At 42.8% G+C, this 25,602-nt stretch overlaps 1 protein-coding gene across 1 annotated transcript in view; it reads right to left on the bottom strand.

The window, feature by feature from the left end:
• Positions 1-2,654: 2,654 nt before the first annotated feature.
• The window catches only part of LOC136314723 (serotransferrin-like), a 53,825-nt gene continuing 30,877 nt past the window's right edge, over positions 2,655-25,602 (bottom strand). The window contains 8 exon segments of the mRNA XM_066246012.1: positions 2,655-3,730; positions 6,910-6,964; positions 8,528-8,664; positions 13,137-13,219; positions 16,716-16,793; positions 18,122-18,216; positions 18,823-18,992; positions 18,994-19,087. Of these exon segments, the coding sequence (XP_066102109.1) occupies positions 3,511-3,730; positions 6,910-6,964; positions 8,528-8,664; positions 13,137-13,219; positions 16,716-16,793; positions 18,122-18,216; positions 18,823-18,992; positions 18,994-19,087 (932 nt within the window). The 3' untranslated portion in view covers positions 2,655-3,510.

The following is a 25,602-nucleotide window of genomic DNA, read 5'->3' as shown; positions in this document are numbered from 1 at the left end:
ACACAAGTGCCTCACGCTAACAGGGAGACACAAGCCATAGGAAGAAGAGGCAGACCTATCGGGGCTGGATGGCTGGCACTGGTGTCCAAGAACATGGGATGTCGAGGGCAAAGGTGAGGGCCGCACTCAGGCGGTGGACCTCGGGGCCATGCGGCAGTCGGTGGTCCAGCACCGCTGTGACGGAGACCACACTGAAGAGATGGGGAAGAGAAGGGAAGCTACACTGAATGGGCATATTTTTTTTCACCTCAAATGGGACCATGTACCTCAAGAAGCAGGAATTGTGCTGCGCTCAGTATTCCTAGGGCCTGGCAGAGTGCTTGGCGTTTTCTGAATGAACACCACACAAGGATCTTGTGAGTAATCAACAATTTAGGGCTTTATAATTGACAGTTCGAGAGTGGGATTACTTTCCTGTGCAAAAGCCAAATGCAGTAATCACCTTTCTTTAAACGCGTGACGGGCTGAAAGAGAGAAGAGGTAAGCATCTTCCTATCCACAGGTGAGGACAGGCATAAACCAACTAAAGCTTCGATAATTGTGCTAAACTCAAATCTTAAAAAAACAGCTGCATAATCTTCTGGCTGAAATGATTTAAACACAATGGACCATGGTCAAGTACCTCACACATGGCAGGACCAATAGAACGCCCGGAGGCACTGAGACAGAGGCCCCGGGGAAAGATAAGCGGGAAACCGGGTCCCCTCCACCACCAGCAGCCGTTAGGGAACCAGGACCCAAGGAGACAGGCATGGCATGCAAGGCTATCGAGGACCCAGAACCCTTGCAAAAGGGGCTTGAAATAAGGGCTAGAATAAAGACCAGTGGGCTAAGTGCCTAGATTGCTCAGTCTGCCCGTGTGCTCCATGCCCTGTGGAAGACTCCATCCCAGAAGCAGGCTGTTTACTAACGGAGTGCCCAGGGTTTATGCATCGCAGCTGCCCCTGCACAGCAGGCATCATTTGCGTGACATGGCTGCTGCCTGAAGCAGGTGCTGGGACCCACACACACAGCAGCTCAGACACTGCCGTGTTCCCAAGGCGTTTCAAACCATGTGTCTCATCTATGCTGTCGAGCCGAGCTCAGTCTGCCAGTCCCTGTGACCTGACATTCCTCTCTCCACTCTGGCTGTACGTGCCTCCCATCTCATGATGAAATGGGCCTACTTCGGCTGAATAGCTTCATAACCACAAGAGAACATGACCAGAGTAAAGAACACATTTGACCTCCATCAAGACCCCCTCCTAGCCCCCAAGGACTAGTCTCCATGACCTCGTGGCCCAAACCCACGAGTGGGAGAAGATTGTAGTACAGGAGTAGGAAGCAGGGCCAGAGGCCCAGTGTCCCCTGCTTGCTTGACTCTGTCAGAAAAGCAGGGCCTCTGAGAATCACTGAGACATAACTTACCTTTTTCAGATGATCATCTTTAGGCCTTGAGTAAATTCAACCTCCCCTTCTTCAGTCCCTTTTTTGGTGCACGGCTTCCTCCAATGAAGTAAAATATATACTTTATTAACCAGAAAAAAAAAACAAGAGCTGAGAGAACCCATGCCTCTTAACAGCAACGCCAGGCCAATGGTTTTTACTCGTGTGAGCACCTACTAAGATTACGTGCACATGTCACGTTCACCACATTCCTTTTTGATTTCCGGTTCACTGTTCTTACCTACTTCCTGAAATTACTGCTTGGCAAGTAAGAAAAGGGCAAGAACTAGAAGTACCAAGAACAGTAAAAACACTAGTAGCAGTGAGGCTTTCAAAAAGAACTCTGCCAGGGTCAAGGTCTAACAACTTCTTGGTTTCAGCTTGCATTTATTTCATACACCAGCAGCAAGGTGTGTGACACAGGGTTTGGGGGTGGGGGCAGGAGGGGAGCTGGAGTACTGTCATCCAGAGCTAGAGAGGCCCACAGGAAGAGTGACAGCAGGCAGAGGCTTGGGCTGCTGTGTATATGGGGACCCTACTCACTGGGGCACTATCAGCTCCATGCTTTTATTGTTTGACTCTCTGGATCCCTCAAGGGCAGGTCAGGTGCCCCTGCTGAGTACTCCCAGAGCACCCTGTACCTCTCCTGTATGGCTCTTACCACACTGTTCTGGGATTAGCTTCCCACTGTCCACGGCCATTGTCTCCTTTCAAGCTTTAGTTGGGCTTGTCCCAGAGTGCGAAGCAGCGCTAGAAGAGTTTGTTCTTGGGTACACTGCAGTCTTTAGGCCTGAATCCTAATACCCACTCCCATTTGTACTCAGTATCCCATTCTATTTAATTGCTTCCAGCCAGTTTTTTTCTTTTACCAAGAAATGTGTTAACAATTTATAAAACCATAAAAATGCCATATATTGAAGACAGCAAAGAATAACACTGAAAAGGCAGGGGGTTTTTTTTTGTTTTTTTTACAGAGACAGAGAGTCAAAGAGAGGGATAGACAGGGACAGACAGACAAGAATGGAGAGATGAGAAGCATCAATCATTAGTTTTTCGTTGCGCATTGCTACACCTTAGTTGTTCATTGATTGCCTTCTCATACATGCCTTGACCTCGGGCCTTCAGCAGACTGAGTAACCCCTTGCTCAAGCCAGTGACCTTGGGCTCAAGCTGGTGAGCTTTTTTAAGGCAGGTTTTTTAACCATCAATGAATATGCACATTAAAAATCTACAGAACTGTTTTCATTTTATTTTTTTACAGATAACTTCTTTCATTTTGTATTTGTTCCATGGCATTCTAGCTAAGAGTACAAAATAGGAGCTGAACAAACAGCATGAAGATAGCTCAGGTGCCCTCAGTCCCCGAGAAAAACAGAACAGCTTCTAAAGCTCCATATACTCCCCAGTTAGGGGAAACCACGAGAGCACACCAAGACCCTTGGCATCTGGGGATTTAGCACTTACAGGCCTATCATCTGGGAATGATTTATTCCAAGGGTTCGTGACATGTTTTTGAATCTTAAGTGCTATGAGGCTGGAGCGTGGACAAGTCACTGGGCCAATGAAGAACAGACCCACTGTCAGCACAGCTTTGCTGTTTCCTACCTGTTTCCACGTGCTGGGAGACCATACTGCGACTGCACCTGCACATATGAGAACTCACAGAGGACTAGAGGATGCACTGGCCGTGAGCCTCAAGGGTCACTGGAAATTAACTGGTTCCATACACAGCTGTTTCCAGGAGAAAGGGACCAAAGCATAAGAGAACTTTTCCGATGATAACCACAGTCTCATGACAGTATCTTCTCTGTGTGGAGTCTGCTTGTTACAGTCACAAAGGCCTGGGCCTGCATCAAGCAAACACTAAAGGGACATCACACACACTTTAAGAAAGGGAAGGCACATGAGTCAAATAAAAGTGACAAGTTTGATAGCAATAAAGGGAACTGAACTTAAAAAACAAAATTCCAAGCTAGATTCAAAAATAATTGGTTTCCAGAACAGAGAAATGTTCGTACCACACCCTTTTCTAAGACTGCCCATCACCACATCACACATTCACAGCTTGTGGTTTGGCTCCGCCCCTCAGGCGATCTTCGCCAGCCATTTCTCCAAGTCCTGGATGTCAGCAGAGCCGGCGTCCCCTCGGCCACCCTTGGCACTACACTCCAGGAACTCCACTTTGAGGGGCAGCTGTGAGAATTCAAATTCTTTGCCTTTCTTTCCCAGCTGAGCCGGGGCTGTGCCGGTGCTGGAACTGTCCAGGGTGCTGGGGGCGGCGGAGCGGGTGACTCGCAGAGTGTTGCTGAGAGGCAAAACAGAAACGGGTCAGGAAGCAAAAAAAGCTTCATTTTTATCATCACAATGAAAGGCTTTAGGAAATCAAGTTATGTCCTAAATATTTCAGCACTCATCTAAACACTTCACCTTATAAAACTGCCAATTATGCTATTATGACTACTGAATAATCCTGTGCATTTACATTTCTATATACTCTTCGACAAAACGGTGAGCTTGGGGTCAAACCTTACATGGCTAGGTGACAGCAGTAAAGGGCCCAGGTCACTCCAACATTCCCAGCCTAGTGCCCCCGTCCACAAGGATCTCCTGCATGATGCCATTTTAAAATATGTACGTCTATTTTAAATATGTTTTAAGTGTTGTAAAAATGTAAGTTTCTGAAATTTAAGTGTGGGTAGACAGGGTATTTATATTTATTTTGAGTCATTTGGATATAGAGCTTAAAAATCCACAATCTCCAGATTCTCACATTCTGTTTGGCACAATTACTAAGTTTCTCCAACCTCCTGAACTACTAAAACCTTCGCCGTTTAAATCACTTTACTGCCACCTGCTGGCCCTAATAAACAGTGCATAAGCAGTGCTCATCTGTCTACTCCCGTCCTTTCTGCTACTCACAGGCAGACGATTACATGCTGCCCATCTATAAAGCCTTTCCTAGTGCTGTAACACTGCATGAAAATTAATAAAGAATCCACAGGAAAAACTAAATGACATCTTGTTTAGAAAGACATATATGCGTACCAAAAAAGCTTTTGGGAGGAGCATTTAAACAAGGTGGTGGTTTTATGGGTATTCATTTTTAGTATTCTTTAAACTTAATACAGGTGTCATTATATTCTTTTATATTTATATATACTTTGTAATAAAATAACTTAAAAGGAAAAGAGACCCAAACATTATATGTATTCAGCTCCTGCCATAAGCCTTGTAAATACAGCAAACCCTGTTATTCTGAAGACTGAAATGCTTCAAAGCTGATAGAGCCTAATTCTCACTAACACAGGATTAAACTAAAATCAGACTCCTAATTTAACTATTAACCTTTACTTTTAAAATTTTTACTTCATTACAATAAAGCATTTCCTTCTGTATTGTTAATGGCTCTTCAGAATGAAAAGTAAAAAGACTAAGGAAAACGTGTTTTAAACATGGGAAGACTTCGACTATACTGTTAAAAAGGATTCATAAATAATGTGATGGCATTGTTTTCAAAAAAACAATATTTAGAAACAACAAATCATCTAATTGTTTCAATTTCCTTAGCCTAATGACAAACCATATATAGGATCAAGAGAGTGAGCAGCAAGAGTATGTGAAGAGATCAACATGCAATTCAGAAGGAAGAGAAACCACTGAAAGTGACATCAGCAAGATGGCAGAATAGGAGTTTCAGCACAAGTCCTCTGACAGACATTAATTTGAATAACCATCCATGCATGAAAATATCTTCATGAAAGCTAAGGCATACAGGTCAGAGCACCTGAGTATAGCACAGAAATAAGAAAAGACGCATTAAAGAGGGTGGAAAGGACATTTTTACATTGCTGCATTACTCCTGCAAGCTTGTACAGTGTAGCATGGAGAGATCCACTCCATGTGGGGTAAGAGGAGTGCAGTGAGCACTCCGTGCTGCGGAACCCAGCACTAGGGCGGCCCCTGTAGCCCTAGCCCCCTCCTTGATTCCAGGCTCCAGGCCTACCCCAATGGACCCCTGCACAGGCCAGGTCCTACAGACCTAAGTACCCGCCTGGACAAGGCAGATTCAGGCTATAGGCCTGCCCAAAGCCAACTTCCATGAATCCAGGCTTCAGACCAAGGACAACTCTAGCAGCAAGCCCACCCAGAATCTCTGGCTGGACCAGCTAGAGAAGGGCTTTTTCTTATGAAGCCTGTCTATAAGCACTAGTAGAGGTGCTTACTTTTCCAAATGTGCAGACACCAATGCAAGGACACAAAGATCATGAATAACCAGGGAAACAGGACACTACCAAAGAAACAAAATAAAGCACCAAAACTGACCCTGAATAAATGAAGATCTACAAACTGCCTGACAAAGAATTCATAATAATCATCTGAAAGTTAAGTGAGATAGAAAAGAACACAGATAGACAACTAGACAAAATGAAGGAAATGATACATAAGCAAAATGAGGAATTCAACAGAAAGATAAAAATCATAAAAAAACATTCTGGAGCTGAAGAACACATGACTGACGTAACAGATTCAGAGCTGCAACAGCAGACTTGATCAAGCAGAAGAAATAACCAGATAGCTTGCAGATAGATGATTTGAAATTACCCAAGGAGCATATCAAAAAGGAAAAAGAGTCAAGAAAGCTCATATAATTTATAGAACATCATTTTGGGAGATCCAGAAGGAACAGAGAAACACAAAGAAGCCAAAGACTTATTTAAAGAAATGACAGAAAACCCCCAAATGTGGGTAGGGACATACCATCCAAATCCATTAAGCTCAAAGAACCCCAAATTGTTTAAAGCAGGGGTCCCCAAACTTTTTACACAGGGGGCCAGTTCACTGTCCCTCAGACAGTTGGAGGGCCGCCACATACAGTGCTCCTCTCGCTGACCACCAATGAAAGAGGTCCCCCTTCTGGAAGTGCGGCGGCGGGGGGGTGGGGTGGGTGGGGCGGAGGGGGCAGGATAAATGGCCTCAGGAGGCCGCATGCAGCCCGTGGGCCGTAGTTTGGGGACGCCTGGTTTAAAGAGAAATTTACAGGCCTGACCTGTGGTGGTACAGTGGATAAAGCGTCAACCTGGAACACTGAGGTTGCCGGTTCTAATCCCTGGGCTTGCCTGGTCAAGGCACATAGGGGAGTTGATGCTTCCTGCTCCTCCCCCCTTCTCTCTCTCTCTCTCCTCTCTTTCTAGAAATGAATAAATAAAATCTAAAAAAATATATTAAAAAAAAATTTACAGACACATAGTATAATCAAATTGACAGAAGTCAAAGACAGAAAAAGAATTTTGAAAGCAGCCAGACAAAAAGTCAATTCACAAACAAGGGAAACCCTCTAAGACCTAAACCTTGCAGGCCAGTAGAAAATGGGATGATATATTGAAAATGCTTAAAGGAAAAAAAAACCTGCCAACCAAGAATATTATACGCAGCAAAGCTGTTCTTCAGATATTACCTGACAGAACCTACTGTATTCATACTTACAGCTCTTTCTCAAGCTGCTGCTGAATTAACTTTGCTGATTTTGCCATTGTAATGTCTGTAAAGAAATTAAGACACTGTTAAAATTTAAACCAGAAGAGTCTCTTCCCAAGACTTCTGGTACACAGGTGCATATGGAAAATTCTTATATAAACCAGTAAATTTCTTTCCCCCACACCTTTTATTTTTTTAAAGCAAGATTTTTATCACTAGTACTTTCACTATCAAAGTAACCTTTACATTTGGATGTATGGGTTTTCCTATAATGCTTACAAATATATTAAGCTGGTAACAAAGTTTTTCTCCCCTTACAGATCTTTTAAATCTCTCTCTCTCTATATATAGATTATATATCTGTTAAATCTATATATATATATGTCAAGCCAGTGTAACAAAAATAAAACCTACCAGCTTTGTAATTTTAACGAGAGCCTTCAACAGAAATACCCTACCTGTCATATAAAAGTAAATTAAGCGCCCTGGCCGGTTGGCTCAGTGGTAGAGCGTCAGCCTGGTGTGCGGGAGTCCCAGGTTCGATTTCCGGCCAGGACACACAGAAGAAGCGCCCATCTGCTTCTCCACCCCTCCCCCTCTCCTTCCTATCTGTCTCTCTCTTCCCCTCCCGCAGCCAAGGCTCCATTGGAGCAAAGTTGGCCCGGGTGCTGAGGATGGCTCTGTGGCCTCTGCCTCAGGCACTAGAATGGCTCTGGTTGTGGCACAGCGACGCTCCGGATGGGCAGAGCATCGCCCCCTGGTGGGCATGCCGGGTGGATCCTGGTCAGGCGCATGCGGGAGTCTGTCTGACTGCCTCCTCATTTCCAGCTTCAGAAAAACACAAAAAGGAAAAAAAAAAAAAGTAAACTAAGCATATTTCCACCTGATATTAAAATGGAATGTTATAGCATCAAGTGTACATTAGTAATAAACAAGTGCTGGTTTGGCACACAGCTGAAGCCAAATGAATATTACTTCCTCTTGTTATACTGAATGGCAAAAATTTATAAAAGTTTAGGTAATGATCCTAAGACTGATTCCTGATTAGGCATTATTAGATTTATTACTTGATCACTTCTGAGAAATGTGTTGGGCTCTTTAAAGACTCAATTTCAGATTTGAAAGAGGCCTGTAAAGATTAACTAGTGTTGCTCATTTTAGAAGTAATGAAATTGAAGTCTAGGCTTATTGGGTGTGACTAAAATGTTTTTAATGTTTATCAGGTTAAAGAAAAACAACTTCTACAAACCCTCCTGATGAAATGCACTGGATGATAAACTTGTTTGAAAGGAGAGATTCCACCTGTCCCACCACTAATAAGTATCTGGTATGAGATATTGTCGATCTGAACTTAACTAGGCAAAGAGGACTTATAATTTAAAAAAAAGAAAAATATTGTATCAAAGAAAAACTGGTAATAGTCACTCCTTTGTCATTCCTTAGAATAGTCCAGTAAGAAGACTAACAAAAATGCAGGAGTATAAATACATTTTAAGAATGAAAATCCTCCAATTTATAGCTCATTAGCAATTGTCTCTCATCCTGAATAATTTTAGATAACTGTATTAATTCTTGGTAGCAGTCCCAGAAATACCTCAATTACTATTGCCAGAAAATATAATGGTACCTTGCTTATTGCAGGCAATTAAGAATGACGGTGTGTTCTTCAGACTCATGCTGTCGATGAGGACTTGATACAGAAACTCGGCCACATCTTTCACCTCTCGCTGGAAGGCTGCGCTATCCACAACAAAAACAACAGCCCTGACGGGACAAAGGAAACCGGCAGTGAGCATGCGCCAGTGCAGCAGTATACTGAAAAACTATATCCTTAATGATTCTTGAGAAAACCCCCAAAATAAAACTCTACACCTGTGGAATTTATGGCATGAATGCATAAAGGAAAGAAGACAGAGCTAAAAATCAGTAATCTAAGCTTCTACCTTAGAAAGCTAGAAAAATTAAGAGCAAATTTAACCTAAAGCAGGAGAAAAGAAATAATAAAAGTGAGAGCAAAAGTCAATGAAATTGATAACCAGAAATCAATAGAGAGCATCAAACCCAAAAGGTAGTTCTTTGAAATAAAAAGAAGTCAGTAAAATTGATAAACTTATAGCCAGGCTTACGAAGATGAGAAAAAGAGGACACAAATTCCTGATATAAGAAATGAAAGGGGATATTACTACAGATCCCATGGACATTAAAGGATAATCAAGGAATACTGTGAACAACTCTATACTGACAAATTTGATAACCTAGGTGAAATATCCAATTCCTTGCAAGACACAATCTACTAAAATTCACTCAAGAAATAAACAATCTGAATAGGCCTATATCTATTAAAGAAACTGAATCAATTAAAAACCTTCCAAACAGAGAATACTAGGCACATAAGGGTTCACTGGTGAATTCTATCAAACATTTAAGGAAGTTTACACAATGATATATGTCAGATATATTCAAGTAAAAAAATTTTAAATAAAATAAACCAATTTTCTATGATCTCTTCCAGAAAACAGAAGCAAAGGGAGTACTTATTCTAGGAAGCCAGCATTGCAGTATTACCAAAACCAGACAAAGACATTGCAAGAAAAGGAAATTACAGATGAATATCTCTCATAAGCATAAAAGTAAAAATCCTCAATAATATAACGACAAACAGTCCAACAACGTATAAAAGGAATTATATACCACAGTTAATGGGTTCTGGACACACGACAAAATAGAGGGTGAGGGTTTCCACTACCACCAAGCAATGCTCCTGACACCAGCTAGGTGTCCTTTAATTCAACTTGATACTGACACCACCTACCTGGAAACAGCATAAGATTCCAAGGTTAAGGGCTAAATCTCACAAGACTGCTCTCCACTCCAGATGTGGATCACCTATAATTCTGACCAATTGGCTACAGAATGGAGATTCCCACAACCCCTCCTTGGGTTTGAGTAATTTGCTAGAGGAGACCTTAGATGCCAGCCACAAGTCCAAGTTGTTACTTGTGCTTCTAACTGGCTAAAAATCAGAAGTTCTCCAATTAATTTGCTTAAGTGGCTTACAGAACTCAGGAAACCCATTTACTCACAAAATTACTGGTTTATTACAAAGGATATTAAAAGATACAATCAACAACCAGATGAAGAGACAGATAGGCTGAGGAAGCAGTCTGGTTCCCCAACTCGGAAGCTCTCCAAACCTCACCCTTTGGGGTGTTTATAGACATAATTACTTAGGCATGGTTGATTAAATAATTGGCCAATGGCAAATGATTCAACCTCCAGTCCCTCTCCTCTCGGGATGGGACTGAAAAGTTGCAACCCTCTAATCACATGGTTGGTTCTCCATGCAACAAGCCCCCATCCTTAGGTGCTTCCCAAAAGTCACTTCTTTAACATAAGAAAAGACACCTTTATTGCTCTCATCACTTAGGAAATGACAAGAGTTGTAGGAGCTCTGTACCAAAAACAGGAGGAAAATCAAATACATATTTCACAGTATAACAACTAAATGAGGTTATCCCAGGTATGCAAGGCTGGCTCACCACTCAAATATCAATTAATATAATCAATAACATCAAAACTAAAATGTCACATGATCATATGATAGATGCAAAAAAGCACCTGACAAAATCCAAAACCCACTCATAATAAAATTTCTCAGTAAACTAGGAATGGAGAGGAACTTCCTCAACTTGATAAAGAACATCTACAAAACACAGCTAATACTTAATGGTGAGAAATTCACAGCTTTCCCTCTAAGACCAGGAAAAAGCAAGGACATTCCCTCTCACCATTGCTTTTGGAACACTGGAATTTCTGAATAATCCATTTAGCAAGAAAAGGAAATAAAAGGTATATAATTAAGAAGGAAGAAACAAAAATGTGTTTGTTCCCACATGAAATGATTATCTGGCCCTGGCCAGTTGGCTCAGCGGTAGAGCGTCGGCCTGGCATGCGGGGGACCTGGGTTCGATTCCCGGCCAGGGCACATAGGAGAAGCACCCATTTGCTTCTCCACCCCCACCCCCCTCCTTCCTCTCTGTCTCTCTCTTCCCCTCCCGCAGCCAAGGCTCCAATGGAGCAAAGATGGCCCGGGCGCTGGGGATGGCTCCTTGGCCTCTGCCCCAGGCGCTAGAGTGGCTCTGGTCGCAGCAGAGCGATGCCCTGGAGGGGCAGAGCATCGCTCCCTGGTGGGCAGAGTGTCGCCCCTGGTGGGCATACCAGGTGGATCCCGGTCGGGCGCATGCGGGAGTCTATCTGACTGTCTCTCCCAGTTTCCAGCTTCAGAAAAAAAAAAGAAAAAAAAAAAAAAAAGAAATGATTATCTATGTAGAGAATCTGAAAGACTCAGCAATTAGGGATAAGCGATATTATAGCAGTGTTGTAGGATACAAGGTTAATATTTGCCCTCTCAAATATCAGGAATAAACAAGTACAATGTGATGTTAAAAACAAAGTATCATTTACATTAGCAACCAAAAACGAAACTTTGGTATAAATCTAATAAAATATGTACAAGACCTACATGAGAAAAAACTCAAAGCTCTGATCAACAATCACATTCCACATTCATGGCTAGGAAGACTAAATAGTGTCAAGATGTCAGTTCTTCCAACTTAATCTATAGATTCACTACAATCCCAATCAAAATCCCAGCAACTAATTCTGTGGGTATTGACAAATTAATTCTAAAGCTTATATAAAGACAAAAAGTACCAGAATAGCCAACACAATAGTTGACACAACTCAACTACTATGAAGGTATAGTAATCAAGACAGTGTGGTACTGGTGAAAGAATAGATTAATAAAACAGAATAACGTCCAGAAAGAGATCCCCACAAATATAGTCAAATGATCTTTAACAAAAGGAAGAAAAATACTCTTTCAACAAATGGTGCTGGAAAAGCTAGATATATACATGCAAAAAAATGAACTTAGATACAGACCTTATACCTTTCACAAAACTCAAAATTGATCACATACCTAAGTGTAATCCTTCAAACTATAAAACTAGGAGATAACACAGGAGAAAATCTAACTGATCTTGGGTTTGGCAATGAGTTTTAGACACAACACCAAAAGCATAATCCGTGAAAAGAATCACACAACACTCTCAACTCAGACTGCTCATCACCACCACCTAGTGGGCAAGGAAGCAACAACAAAATATAAATCAACACATCTTCAAAAAATAAGTAAAAAAACCACCACCTCATTCCATCCAACCTAAATTTCCATCAATCAGAGGACATTATCTCAGATACAAGTAAGAAAGAAAAAATACTATAAAATGACACCATCAACTGTAAGTAGCATTTCAGTTTCTATAGATACTAACATGTCTTAAAAAAATCAATGAAAGCTGGTATATTTTCCTCTTAAGTTTTTATCAGGGTTAGAAACTCAGTAAGAATAAAACACCTAAAACTGTAGAACAGGAATTTTAGGAAATAAGCGCCAGTAACATTAAAACGATACTAAAAGAAGTATGAGGCCCTGGCCGGTTGGCTCAGTGGTGGAGCGTCGGCCTGGCGTGCGGGGGACCCGGGTTCGATTCCCGGTTAGGGCACATAGGAGAAGCGCCCAATTGCTTCTCTACCCCCACCCCCTCCTTCCTCTCTGTCTCTCTCTTCCCCTCCCGCAGCCAAGGCTCCATTGGAGCAAGGATGGCCCGGGCACTGGGGATGGCTCCTTGGCCTCTGCCCCAGGCGCTAGAGTGGGCAGAGCATCGCCCCTGGTAGGCGTGCCGGGTGGATCCCAGTAGGGCGCATGCGGGAGTCTGTCTGACTGTCTCTCCCCGTTTCCAGCTTCACAAAAATACCCAAAAAAAAAAAAAAAAAAAAAAAAGAAGTATAAAAATACTGTTCTGTACTTTTGAGTCATCGATTTTAGGTAATTTAAGAATATAAATAACTAGGATTCCACCTAGAAGTTTCTGAAAAATTCTTTTTTCAGAGTTAAATAGTTCTATATATTATTAAATTTGTCCTCAGAGTAACTGAAAACTTTACTAACATAATAACAAGGGTTAACACTTTCTGAACATTCAAATGTTATCTCATATAATCCTCATAAAATCCTAGTGAAGGTTGGCTTGCAACTCAGAACCAGCTGACCCCAGAGGCCATGCTCTTTCCAATTCTGGATGCCATGCTGCTTCCCAAATACCATCAGAGCAAACAGCACGGGTGGTCTTGACATACAGATTTCCGAGGAGCCCATTCCACTTCCTACTCACCGGGCTGAAGCCTTAAACCGCTCTAGGAACTGAAGTCTCAAGCTCTCATGGCCAGGGAGGTCAATCAGGGTCAGGCTAGGGCCCTAAGGATGGCATTAAATGAATGTTTCAGTCCTGACTCCCATTTACAACACAAACCTTTCATATCAGATTTCAAGCACCAAATAGTGGCAAATTAATTCATCAAAACAATATTCACTCTAATTAATTAATGAATCAAACAAATGTTCACCAAGTATCTTCTATTTATAAACCATCAATTGAAAAAAAATGAAAAACAGACATAGCCCCTGCTCTAACAGGGCTTATAATATAATCAGAAAGATCAATGTAAAATTACATATATGAAACTGTAAAATTACAACTTTAATAAATGAGGGTACATGAGAACCCTGTCCTGCCCTGAGAGTCAAAGAAGTGTGCCCGTCTGAGGTTGGGAAACACCTGAAAAACAGTAATAACTAGTCACAAACTAATACCACTATACTTTACCATATAGCACGTTACCACTATAAACCCACTTTTTAAAACAAAACATTCTTTTACATCTCCACTATAATTTAATTTTAAATGTCTACCAGACACTTTTTGTTTGTTCCAACTCTGTCGATATTTTGTCAATTCTTGATCCTAGACTCAAGCACCTATGTAAGTTCCATTCATTCCAGGCCTTCATTCTTGAGTTCAGGTTCAATGCAGATGTGGCTGAGCTCAATGATAAGACCCTTAGATACAGCTCTGGCACATGTACTATCAGATCCCTAGATCATGTCTCAGATGTTCTGCCTTAGCCAGAGCCAGCCTAACTGTTTAGCAGGAGGTAGTTAGCTTCACTCAGATTTGACATAAATATAGCTAGATTCATTATGACTGTCACTAAGTCTGTGCAGTCTTTTATGGGTAAAAATATGATGTATATTAGCCTTTTTTAAAAATACAGATAAGTCTAGGTTGGGACTCACTACCACATTTCATAAACAGCACTGCAGCAAACACTATAAATAATCTAGAAGAGATATTACTAGATATATATCATACTATCCTGAGAGAGACTAGATCAGCGGTTCTCAACCTGTGGGTCGCGACCCCAGTAGAGTCGCCTAAAGCCATCGGAAAATACATAATGCATATCAGGTATTTACATTCCAAATCATAACTGTAGCAAAATTACAGTTATGAAGTAGCCAGCAAAATTATTTTTTTGGTTTGGGGTCGCCGCAACATGAGGAACTGTATTGCGGGGTCACGGCATTAGAAAGGTTGAGAACCACTGGACTAGATCTAAAATATAAGGAGGGGTTAAGAGAAAGAGTAAAAACGGGGGGAAATATTCTACATATTCAATAGAAATATTCAAGTCTCATATGTAATGTTAAACTTTCTGAAAACTACCTTAAAAAAGTAAAAATAGGTAAAATTAATTTAAATAATATATATTATTTAATCCAACCTACAGGGTGGGGCAAAAGTAGATTTACAGTTGTTCATATGAAAAAATAATACAATAACTAACAAATATAAGAATAAACGCTGTTTCATGTACTCACTATAAACCTACTTTTGCCCCATCCTGTATGTGATATATTCTTTTAACATTTAATTAAAAAATCAAGACACATTATTGACATTTTACATTCTTTTCTTCACTCCCAGTCTTCAATACCTGGTGTATTTACGCGTATAGTACCCTTCAATTTGGGCTAGTCACACTGCAGGTGCTCTACAGTCACAAATGGCCAGGTGACTCTATTGGAAAGTATAGATCTAAGGCATACCCTGGAATACCCTACTTTAAAAATCTGGTACAAGTGCTCCAAGAATTAAAGATCTTCCAAACCTGAAATTCCTTTTTTTTTTTTTTTTTAATTAAGTGAAATACAGGGAAGCAGGAAGGCAGAGAGACAAACTCCCACATGCACTCTGACCAGGATCCACCCAGCAAGCCTCGCACAGGGCGATACTCTGCCCATCTGGGGCTGCTGCTCCATTGCTCATCAACTGAGCCATTTCAGCCCCTAAGGCAAGGCCATGGAGCCATCCTCAGCGCCAGGGGTAATTTGCTGGAGCCATTCTAGCCATGGCTGCAAGAGGGGGAGAAAAGGAGAGAGGCAGAGTGAGGGAGGGAAGGGGGGAGAGAGAGAGAGAGAGAGAGAGAGAAAGGAGGGGGAGGGGTAGAAAAGCAGATAGTCGCTTTTCCTGTGTGCCCTGACCAGGGATTGAACCAGAGACTTCTGCATGCCAGGCAATGCTCTACCACTGAGCCAACCGGCCAGGGCCCAAACCTGAAATTTCAAAATCTGAATCCTTGGGAGTTTAAAAGGACTGGGCCAAAAAGAATGCTATTATTGAAAAAAGCAAAAATGTCTCTAAGACATTTAAAAAAATATCTCTTTATCTTTGCTTACAGTGTTTAAGTCTGGAAGCACCAGAAAAGTCGGGGAACACAAGAAAGGGAGAAGGCGTCTAAGATCACCATTCTAATTATCCATCTATATACATCTACCTCTCCCTCCACTCTCTCCAAACACTGTATACTTAATAAGCATTATAACTGGCTTAACAACCACTATCAACATTCTAGAGCTACACAGGCACAGACATTCTAGAGGCACAGAGGTACCGAAAAAGTCCTTCCTTATTAGTGTTTTTTGAAATACACTCATGTACACTCTTTAGTTATCCACCACCACTGCAACATGTATGTAAAAACAAAAGATTATAACAAAGTAAATGTTTGTTAATGGGGTTTTTTTGTTTTTGTTTTTTTTTTTACAGAGACACAGAGAGAGTCAGAGAGAGGGACAGATAGGGACAGACAGGAACGGAGAGAGATGAGAAGCATCAATCATCAGTTTTTCAGTTTTTTCTTATGGTACTTAGTTATTCATTGATTGCTTTCTCATATTGCCTTGACCAGAGGGCTACAGCAGACCGAGTAACCCCTTGCTCAAGCCAGTGACCTTGGGTCCAAGCTGGTGAGCTTTTTGCTCAAACCAGATGAGCCCGCGCTCAAGCTGGCGACCTCAGAGTCTCGAACCTGGGTCCTCCACATCCCAGTCCGACGCTCTATTCACTGCGCCACTCCCAGGTCAGGCTAATAGGGCTCTTTTTAAATAAGAACTTAATTGTGTGGTATAGCATAATGGAATACTATGAAGCTCATAAATCAAGTAGGTACAAATGACAGAGAAAAAACAAAAATCAAACCCAAGCTCTATCAATCATATTGTTACATTTTTTACTTTTCATCAAATATCCTTTTTTAACCCTTTGAATTTTTGTCCCATATACATATATTTAAAACATAAATAAAAAGAAAACAGCTCTATGCTCACCCTTGAGACACAGAAACAAAACAAATAAAATGCGATGTAACATCAGTGTCCACAAGATACAGCAAAGAAGAGGGCAGATTAAATCCATTGCCTGGATGGTCAAGAGCAGAATTTGTTGCATAGATTATATTTATCCATAAAAATAAGCTACACCGTCAGACTAATTTATCTTAGTAATGTCCTTTCTTGACTCAGCAAAGTAAAGTAAAATTGTCAAGCTCCCAACATTCTAGGAACCCCTTACCCTGGTATTGCTGACTCTGTACGCAGCAGAGCTGTCCGTGATGGAAGTCTGAGTGTCTCTGTAAAGGCCTGTTAACAACTGTAAAAATAACAACAAAATGAGGCAGATTACAGTAAACATCTAAACAGCAAACCTTTAAGAGAGTAATTTCAATCTAATGCTCCTAGGTGTCTAGTCAAATAAATGAACGTTGCTCGCAATAGGTGAAAAGGACCATGTTGATTTTTCTTTTCCCTTTACTTGTAGAAAAATCTCTGCATCCCAGTCCGACGCTCTATCCACTGCGCCACCACCTGGTCAGGCTACTTGTAGAAAAATCTAATTGCAATTTTTCCCCCCTCTACTCAATTGAGAGGGAAAACCCCTATTATTTTCAGGTAACAATTTCAAATTGTTAGTGGAGAAATATACCAACCTTCCATAAATATTTTTAATTATTAAAAATAAAGATTAGGCCCTGGCTGGTTGGCTCAGTGGTAGAGCATCGGCTCAGTGTGTGGATGTCCAGGATTCAGTTACTGGTCAGGGCACACAGAAGAAGCACCCAACTGCTTCTCAACCCCTCCCCCTCTCACTTCTCTGTCTCTCCCCCTCCGCCTCCTACAGCCAAAGCTCAACTGGAGCTACTTGGCCCCAGATGCTGAGGATGTCTCCATGACCTCTGCCTCAGGTGCTAAAGAAGAGCTCCATTGCTGAGCAATGGAGCAACGCACCAGATGGGCAGAGCATTGCTCCCTAGTGGGCTTGCCAGGTGGATCCCTGTCAGGGCACATGTGGGAGTCTGTCTCTCTGCCTCCCCTCCTCTCATTGAATTAAAAAAAAAAAAAAAAATATATATATATATATATATATGTATATAAAGATAATATTTCTTCAGTGGAAGGAAAATATTTTATTCTCTCAAAAGAAAGAATGAGAAAACCTCTGCTACTCTACACACCAAAACATCAAACATTTAAAAATATTACAGAGTAAAAATAAATATTAGTGAAAAGAAGCCTAAGTAGCCTAATGTCAAAGAATCACCCTTTTAAAACGTTTTCTTTGACAAACGATCAGGAAAGTATATTACACAATGAAATATACACCATATAAAATTCAATGTCTTCTATCTTTTCAACCATTCTGTCATCCCTAGCCAGGTGTGAAACTAGTTACATAAAACCCTTAAATGGGATAAGGACTCAATATCAGTATCTGGCAATGTAAGAAAATAGAAATGATAAAGAAATTCCAGTTTATGAGTTTTCAGGAGTCTTTTTTGTCCTCCTACGTGAGTCAGGAATTAACACCCCAATTTATCAGTATCAGCTTCTTTTCCAAAATAAACCATGACCTCACAAAAATAATGGGATGCTCTACATTTTCCTATAAAGTTAGAGAGATTTGTAAATCAAAGCATTTACTCTGACAAAGAGCAGTGTTTTCCCGGAGTCACAAAGGCCAACAAGAAGAACAGCTCTTTGACTGCTCCTTCTGCTCCGGATGAACTTCCAGAACACTGTGGAATAGAGAAAAAGAACCAAAATTATGCCTTATCAGTAATAGCAAGACTGGATATTTGGAGTGGGGAACTTAACAGAAGTCGATCACAGAACAACGCAATCACCTGAAACTTACTTTTACTATTACTTCCACTATAAGTGTTACTGTTGTTAGGGACCCCATGGAGCACCAGCCACAAGGAACTGTGAACGTTCGTGTGGACCCCCTGCCCCGACTGTGGCCTCTTTAAGTGCAATCTTGTCTTACAACTTTGTATCCTCATCTCTCAGCACGCAAACACAGGACGCTCAAACTTGAACTCCAGACACAGTGAGTCTTCGTCGTAAAACCATTTCAAGGAGGGAACCACGCGCTCGGGCGAGAAGGGCCGATGAAGGAAGAGTGACCCGTGCCCCAAGGACCGGGATATTACTTCGGGGGTCGCAGGGGTTCCCTTTGACGCAGTGCTGCTCCCGCTGCTTCAGGCAGGAGGACAGGCTCGCCTAAACAGTGAATCTCCCTTGCTAGACGCCCCCCAGGTGCCTTCTACTCCCGGCATCCTCCCAGTGGCAGCCCGGACTCGCCCGCCCCGCACCCTCCATAACCACCGCCTCCTCTTTACCAAACGTCAGGAACACCGCGAGAACCGCTACCACGACTGACAGCAGCGTCGGGTCCTGCTGCTGTAGCTCCTGCCGCAAGGAGTCTAAGTAGGGCTGGAAGGTGCCCCCAACACCACCATCAGTCCCCATTCGAATGGACTCTGAGGAAGCCATACTGGGATACGTGGTCTCCAGCACCGCAAGAGCAACGTGTTCCTACGCTCTGTGCTGACGTCGGAAGTGGAGCATCATGGGAGTGGTAGTTCCCGAGTAGTATTTTCTCCCCTAGTGCCGTAGTCCCGGAGGTCCTGATGGGAGTTGTAGTTCGCATTGTAGTACAGTGCTCTCGTACCGAAGGAGAGAGCAGGCACAGGTATTTCATGAGTGACATTCTTATCCTTTAAGATAGATTCAAATGTCGCCTCCCTTTTCATGGTTGTTGACAGAATACTGGATGAATAAGATTAATGGCTCGAGAAATCTCCGTTGAGGATTTCCGGTCGCTCTTTTTTCTGAGGTGAGTCTTGTGAGAAACTCAAACATTACACAGACGTTTCGTCTGAATATAATGTGGCATGGGATATGACAAAGGATGTACGGGTTGGTGTTGTTGTTATTTTTTGTTTTTGGGGGTTTTTTGCTTTTAGAGCGCGAGAGAGAAGCATCAATTCGTTATTCGTCCCATTCATGCTGTCGTTGGTTGATTCTTGTATGTGCCCCGACTGGAATGGAACCCGCAACCTGCGCATGTCCAGAGGATGCTTAACCAAATGAGGTACCCCGCTAGGTCCCAGGGACCATGTACGTGGGAATACAGAAAGGGATGCTTAGACTGTCAGGGGTTCAGAGAAAAGCTTCTGAAAGAAAGTGACCGAAACTGAGCCAAGAAGGATGAGTTAGCCCCAGCAGGCATTAAAGGAGAAAAGGTGTCTGTGCAGAAGGAAATAAGCAGTTCCGTGGCCCTACACTGTAAGTCCAGGGCTTCCACTGTGAGGTCTACTTAAAGGAAGCAGCCAGGAAAATCAATGGGAAGGTGGGAGCTGTTGAAATCCGCAGCTGTCATTCCTGCCCAAAGGGGCAGCTACAACCTGCCACACAGGTATGTGGGACCAAAGTGGTCTGTTCTTCCCGCTTTTTAAAGAGATGCCAGAAAGGCGGGTTTTTATGGGAAGTTTTTCACTTTTAAAATTTCAGCACATAATGGAAAACATTCAAAAACTTGTGGCCCGAATTAAACACATTAGCGGGCCAGAAGTAGCCAGCCTAGTTTGCTGTCTGTGTCATTAAACAGGTGTCACTTCATCAGAAGTGGCAGGAGATGAAGTAGCAAAGGTTGGTAGGAACCAGACCTGAAGGGACTGTGTGCTGTGCTGAGGAATTCTACAGAATGCAATAAGAAGTTCCAGGGAGATGATATTTGCAGACAACAGCTCTGACAAGGGGTTAATATCCAAAATATATAAAGAACTCATACAGCTCAACACCAAATAAACAAACAATCCAGTTAAAAAAAAATGGCCGAGGACCTGAACACACTCTCCCAAAAAGACATGCAAACAGCCAACAGATATATGAGATGTTTATCTTCACTAGCTATTAGAGAATGCAAAACTACAATGAGATACCACCTTACAACTGTTAGAATGGCTGTCATCAACAAGACAGGTAATAATTGTTGGAGAGGCTGTGAAGAAAAGGGAACCCTCCTGCACTGCTGGTATGGAATGTAAACTAGTACAGTCACTATGGAAAATAGTATGGCGGTTCCTCAAAAAATTAAGGATAGAATTACCATATGACCCAACAATACCTCTTTTGGGTATCTCACCTCAAAATTCAAAAATATTTATTCACAAAGATGTACACATGCTTATGTTCATGGTTGCGTTATTAATGGTGGCCAAGACATGGAGACAACCAAAGCGTCCCTTGATAGAAGATTGGATACTGTGGAATACTACTCAGCCATAAGAAAAGATGAAATAGTGCCTTTTGCAACAACATGGATGTACCTTGACAATATCGTGCTAAGCAAAATAAAGCATTCAGAAAAGCCAAGAACCGTATGATTTCACCCATACGTAGTAGGATACAAAACTGAAACTCATAGACACAGACAACAGTATGGTAGTTACCAAAGGGAAGGGGATGGGGGGGGTAAAAGGAAGCCAAATATATGTTGGAAGATGGTTTGACTTTAGGTGGTGGGTACACAGTACAATATACAGATTGTATATCATAGAAATGTATACTTGAAACCTAGATGGTCCTACTAACCAATGTCACCCCAATAAATCTAATTTTAAAAAAGAAGTTTCAGTCGGAGGTGACATAGATGATTGGCAGGTCAATGGAGAACTCTTGGTTAAGGGAGAAAATACTGGAAGCAGGGAGGCCAGTGGGAGGCTGTTGCTGTGTTTTGGCAAAAGATGCACAGGGTCTAAATTAGGGACAGAGGTAAGTGTGGAAGGCACATTTTTGAGACGTGTTTAGAAGGAAAGTATATAGAATGTGGTGATTAACTGGACATTCTGAGTTAAGGAGAAATATCGAAACTGTACGTGGGCCCTGGCTGGGTGGCTCAGTGAATAAAGTGTCATCCTGGTGCAGTGAGGTCACAGGTTCAATCCCTGGTCAGGGCCTGTGCAAGAAGTAATCAATGAGTACAAAACAAAGTGGAACAAGTTGATTCTTCTCTCTCTCTCTCTCTCTCTCTCTCTCTCTCTCTCCCTCCCTCCCTCCCTTCTCCCTCTCTTTCTCTAAAAAGAAAAAAAGACTGCATCTGAAGTTGTTGGTGTGGTTTACTGGGAATAACACAGTGCATAAAATGAGGTAGAAAAACTCACTCGGAGAGACTTTGGAACTGGAAACAGAGCCAGAATGAAAATTGCCTCTCTTTAGGATATATTGAGTTTCAGGTGCTTCTGGGAAATCAAAAATCTTCTATCAAGTATGTGACACAGGAAACAAATGTAAAGTTTCAGCAATAGGTGGTAGATTTTCATTTGGGAGTCATACATAAACAAGTGGTCATTGAAATCATGGCAAACATGAAGAGTGAGAAGGATAAAGGAACACATAAAGAAGGAAGAAGCAGTGACACAGCAGGAAAACGTCCTGGAAGTGGTCAGCAGCATCGTTTAAAACAGAGGATCCTGTGATGAGGACTTGAGTAGAGTGAGCTCAGAGGGAACAGCGGTGTGAGGGTGGGGGAGAGGCAGGGGTGTGGAAGCAAGACTGGGAGGCTGAAGAGATGGGGTAATGAGATAATGCTAACATTAATGAGAGCTTACTCGTTTAAGACACTGTCCTAAATACTTTAATTTATTAATTTTTTTAATCTTCACAATGACTCACGATCCCAATTTTACAGATGACACACTGAAGCAGGGGTTAAGTAACTTACCCATTGATCCAAGACAGCTGGACTTTTTTATGCTGAACTACGTGCTCTGACATAGTACAGTTAAGTTGCTAGGCTCTTCCTCAGTAAAGGTAGGCAATAGGGACTTCAGGCCCTGGCCGGTTGGCTCAGTGGTAGAGCATCGGCCTGGTGTGTGGGAGTCCCGGGTTCGATTCCCGGCCAGGGCACACAGGAGAAGCGCCCATCTGCTTCTCCACCCCTCCCCCTCTCCTTCCTCTCTGTCTCTCTCTTCCCCTCCTGCAGCCAAGGCTCCATTGGAGCAGAGTTGGCCCGGGTGCTGAGGATGGCTCTGTGGCCTCTGCCTCAGGCACTAGTTGGTTGCAACAGAGCGATGCCCCAGATAGATGGGCTGAGCATCGCCTCCTGGTGGGCGTGCCAGGTGGATCCTGGTCAGGTGCATTCGGGAGTCTGTCTGACTGCCTCCCCATTTCCAATTTCAGAAAAATACAAAAAAAAAAAAAAAATAGGGACTCCAGATTAAAGAAGGATGTTTAGGATGTGACATTAAAGTAAGTAAAGCAACTATTTTAAGATAGCATAATCAATTAAAACTGACACTCAGAATTAATAGTAATCTTACCTCATTCTGTTTCTTTTCTTTCTTATGGTCCTGATCTCTTCTCTGTATGCAGCTCCCTCCCTCCAACACACACACCTCCTTGATAATAATCACTAATTCCCCTGTTAGGGACTAAAAATTCAGGGAAGGGGGGAGGGCCAGACACGGACAACATATACCATAACTGACCTAACTATGTAAGGAATTTTAGTCAGAGCTATGTGAATGGAAAACTGCTACCTTGGTGACGAAATCTGGGGATAATAAATTTCAGGGCCCACAAGATGAGCCCAAAGAAAGACCACAGATGGATAGTGGAACTGCCACAGCAGGGAAGCTGGGGAGAATTCCAAGGAAGAGTGACTGTTCAGCTGCCCCAAGTCCAGTCAACAGACTCAGGAATGAAAGAGCTAACATTGGTTTTCACAGCCCTAGCTATAGAGAAGTGAGCGGGGCAGAAGACGGATTTCCGGATGTTCAGCTGTTAATAATCAGTGAGGCGTGGAGAGAGTGAGCCTCCACCTTTCAGGGGCCCGACTGCGAAGGGAAGGGAGGAGACGGGGCAATGACTGCTGTGGGAATCGGGTTCAAGGAATGATTTTTAGCTAGAAAATGTCCTAGTGATTCACTTTTCCAACCAGTTAGAATCTGGACCTGATAAAATTCATTTAAAATGTTTTTAAAAGGCAAAAGATTTGTACGATCTGAAGAGAAAACAGAGTATAAAAATATTTTTAGGCCCTGGCCAGTTGGCTCAGCGGTAGAGCGTCGGCCTGGCGTGCGGGGGACCCAGGTTCGATTCCCAGCCAGGGCACATAGGAGAAGCGCCCATTTGCTTCTCCATCCCCCCCCTCCTTCCTCTCTGTCTCTCTCTTCCCCTCCCGCAGCCAAGGCTCCATTGGAACAAAGTTGGCCCAAGTGCTGAGGATGGCTCCATGGCCTCTGCCCCAGGCGCTAGAGTGGCTCTTGTCGTGGCAGAGCGATGCCCCGGAGGGGCAGAGCATCGCCCCCTGGTGGGCAGAGTGTCGCCCCTGGTGGGTGTGCCAGGTGGATCCCGGTCGGGCGCATGCGGGAGTCTGTCTGACTGTCTCTCCCCATTTCCAGCTTCAGAAAAATACAAAAAAAAAAAAATTTTTTTTAAATAGGTAAATAAATGTTTTATATTCTTCTTCTGTACTCCCTTGAACAGTCCATCTCAATAACCCACTCTGCATTCTCCTCCCTACCCCTTCCCTAGCAACAAACACACACAGCCTTACACGCTTGATTCTGTTCTAATGACCATGCAGACCCCTTTTAGAAAGAATTCCCACTGGGACTGGACCCAGAAGGCGTGGCTATGGCACCACCACCAAAGCTGGGGGCCGGATCAGATGCGTCTTGAGCTCTGAAAGAAGGACTCAGCTGCACGTGTGTCTAGTTGGATAGTATAACAGAAATCCTTGCAGGACAAACATTTAGGGAAAAAACAAAGTTTTTAAAAGATAAAACGAATAATAATTTTTATTTTATTTCCTGCACTGGTGGCAACATCGAACTAGGAAGGCAGTCAAACCACTCAGGCCTGCGAGACCAGGGGAAGCTGATGGGTCACGTGAGCTCCCATCTCCAGCAGGTTATGGACCCCCTTTTGGATTTCAAACTTTGTGGAAAGTGCAGGCTTCCAGGAGTTCTGTAGGGGCAGAGAAGAAAGGTGGGACAGTCAGTATCTACTATATTGATTTTCCGTTGAGTGAATGAATGGTTAAACCTGATGCGAAAGCATTCAGACTATAGCCCTGCTCTTCCGATGCCTGGACCAGTCGTGCTCAGCGGCCTTCTCCACTTGCCTACACAGCCCCTGTGCCTACCCCAGCTGGTGCCCTGCGCCAAGGACGGTGACACGATCTCCCTGCTCTACATCATCCCCCACCTCGTGTCTTATAAGCAGAGCTCCCATACCCAAGTCCGTATGACTGGAAGGAGTCCGAGAGGACTGTTCTCTCTGACCTCTTTAGGCAGGTGAAGAACTACCATAGCAAGATGCACGGAGGCACCTGCCACAGGCCGGTTTCCATACTAGGGGTTGGGGATGGAGCAGAGAACAGCAGAGCCAGCCTCTCTCTCCTCTTGGAAGGTATAGGTTAGGTAAATATAACCTAGGTGCTCACAACAGTGGCCGTGGCAAGCATGTTTTCTTACATCCGAATTATGTGGGGCTGCTGTTAAATGCAAAATCCCTGACTCTGGCACAGACTTGCTGAATCAGTATCCCCAGGGCCTGGGAATCAGTATTTTGAGGACCATGAATCACTTATATGCACACAAAAGTTGATGTATATTCACCCTATCTATAACCATGGTATTCTCCTACATCTTCCAAATGATTTCGATGATTGAATGATGTCCAGCATGGCTATAATGCAAAGGTGTGTTTTACTGTTATTTTAATTCTGAGAAAACTAGTGTTCTAGATGAGTAGTGTGTATGGCAACTTTCTAGTTACCAGAACTTATCATTGTTCACACTTTCTGCACTGATGGAAATGCTACCTTTGCTCACCTATAATGGAGCCATATGTAGATGTCGAGCGCTTGAATTGTGGTTAGTGTGACTAAGATTTTCATTTTGTATAGTTTTTTGTGGGGTTTTTTTGACAGAGACAGAGAAAGAGTCAGAGAGAGGGATAAATAGGGACAGACAGACAGGAAGGGAGAGAGATGAGAATCATCAATTTTTCGTTGTGGCACTTTAGTTGTTCATTGATTGCTTTCTCATATGTGCCTTGACTGGGGGGCTACAGCAGACCAAGTGACCCCTTGCTCAAGCCAGCGACCT

The sequence above is a fragment of the Saccopteryx bilineata genome, chromosome 10 (assembly GCF_036850765.1).
Source record: "Saccopteryx bilineata isolate mSacBil1 chromosome 10, mSacBil1_pri_phased_curated, whole genome shotgun sequence".
Lineage (NCBI taxonomy): Eukaryota > Metazoa > Chordata > Mammalia > Chiroptera > Emballonuridae > Saccopteryx > Saccopteryx bilineata.
The sequence above is the reverse complement of the archived record's forward strand: the minus strand, read 5'-3'. Positions and strand labels throughout refer to the sequence as shown.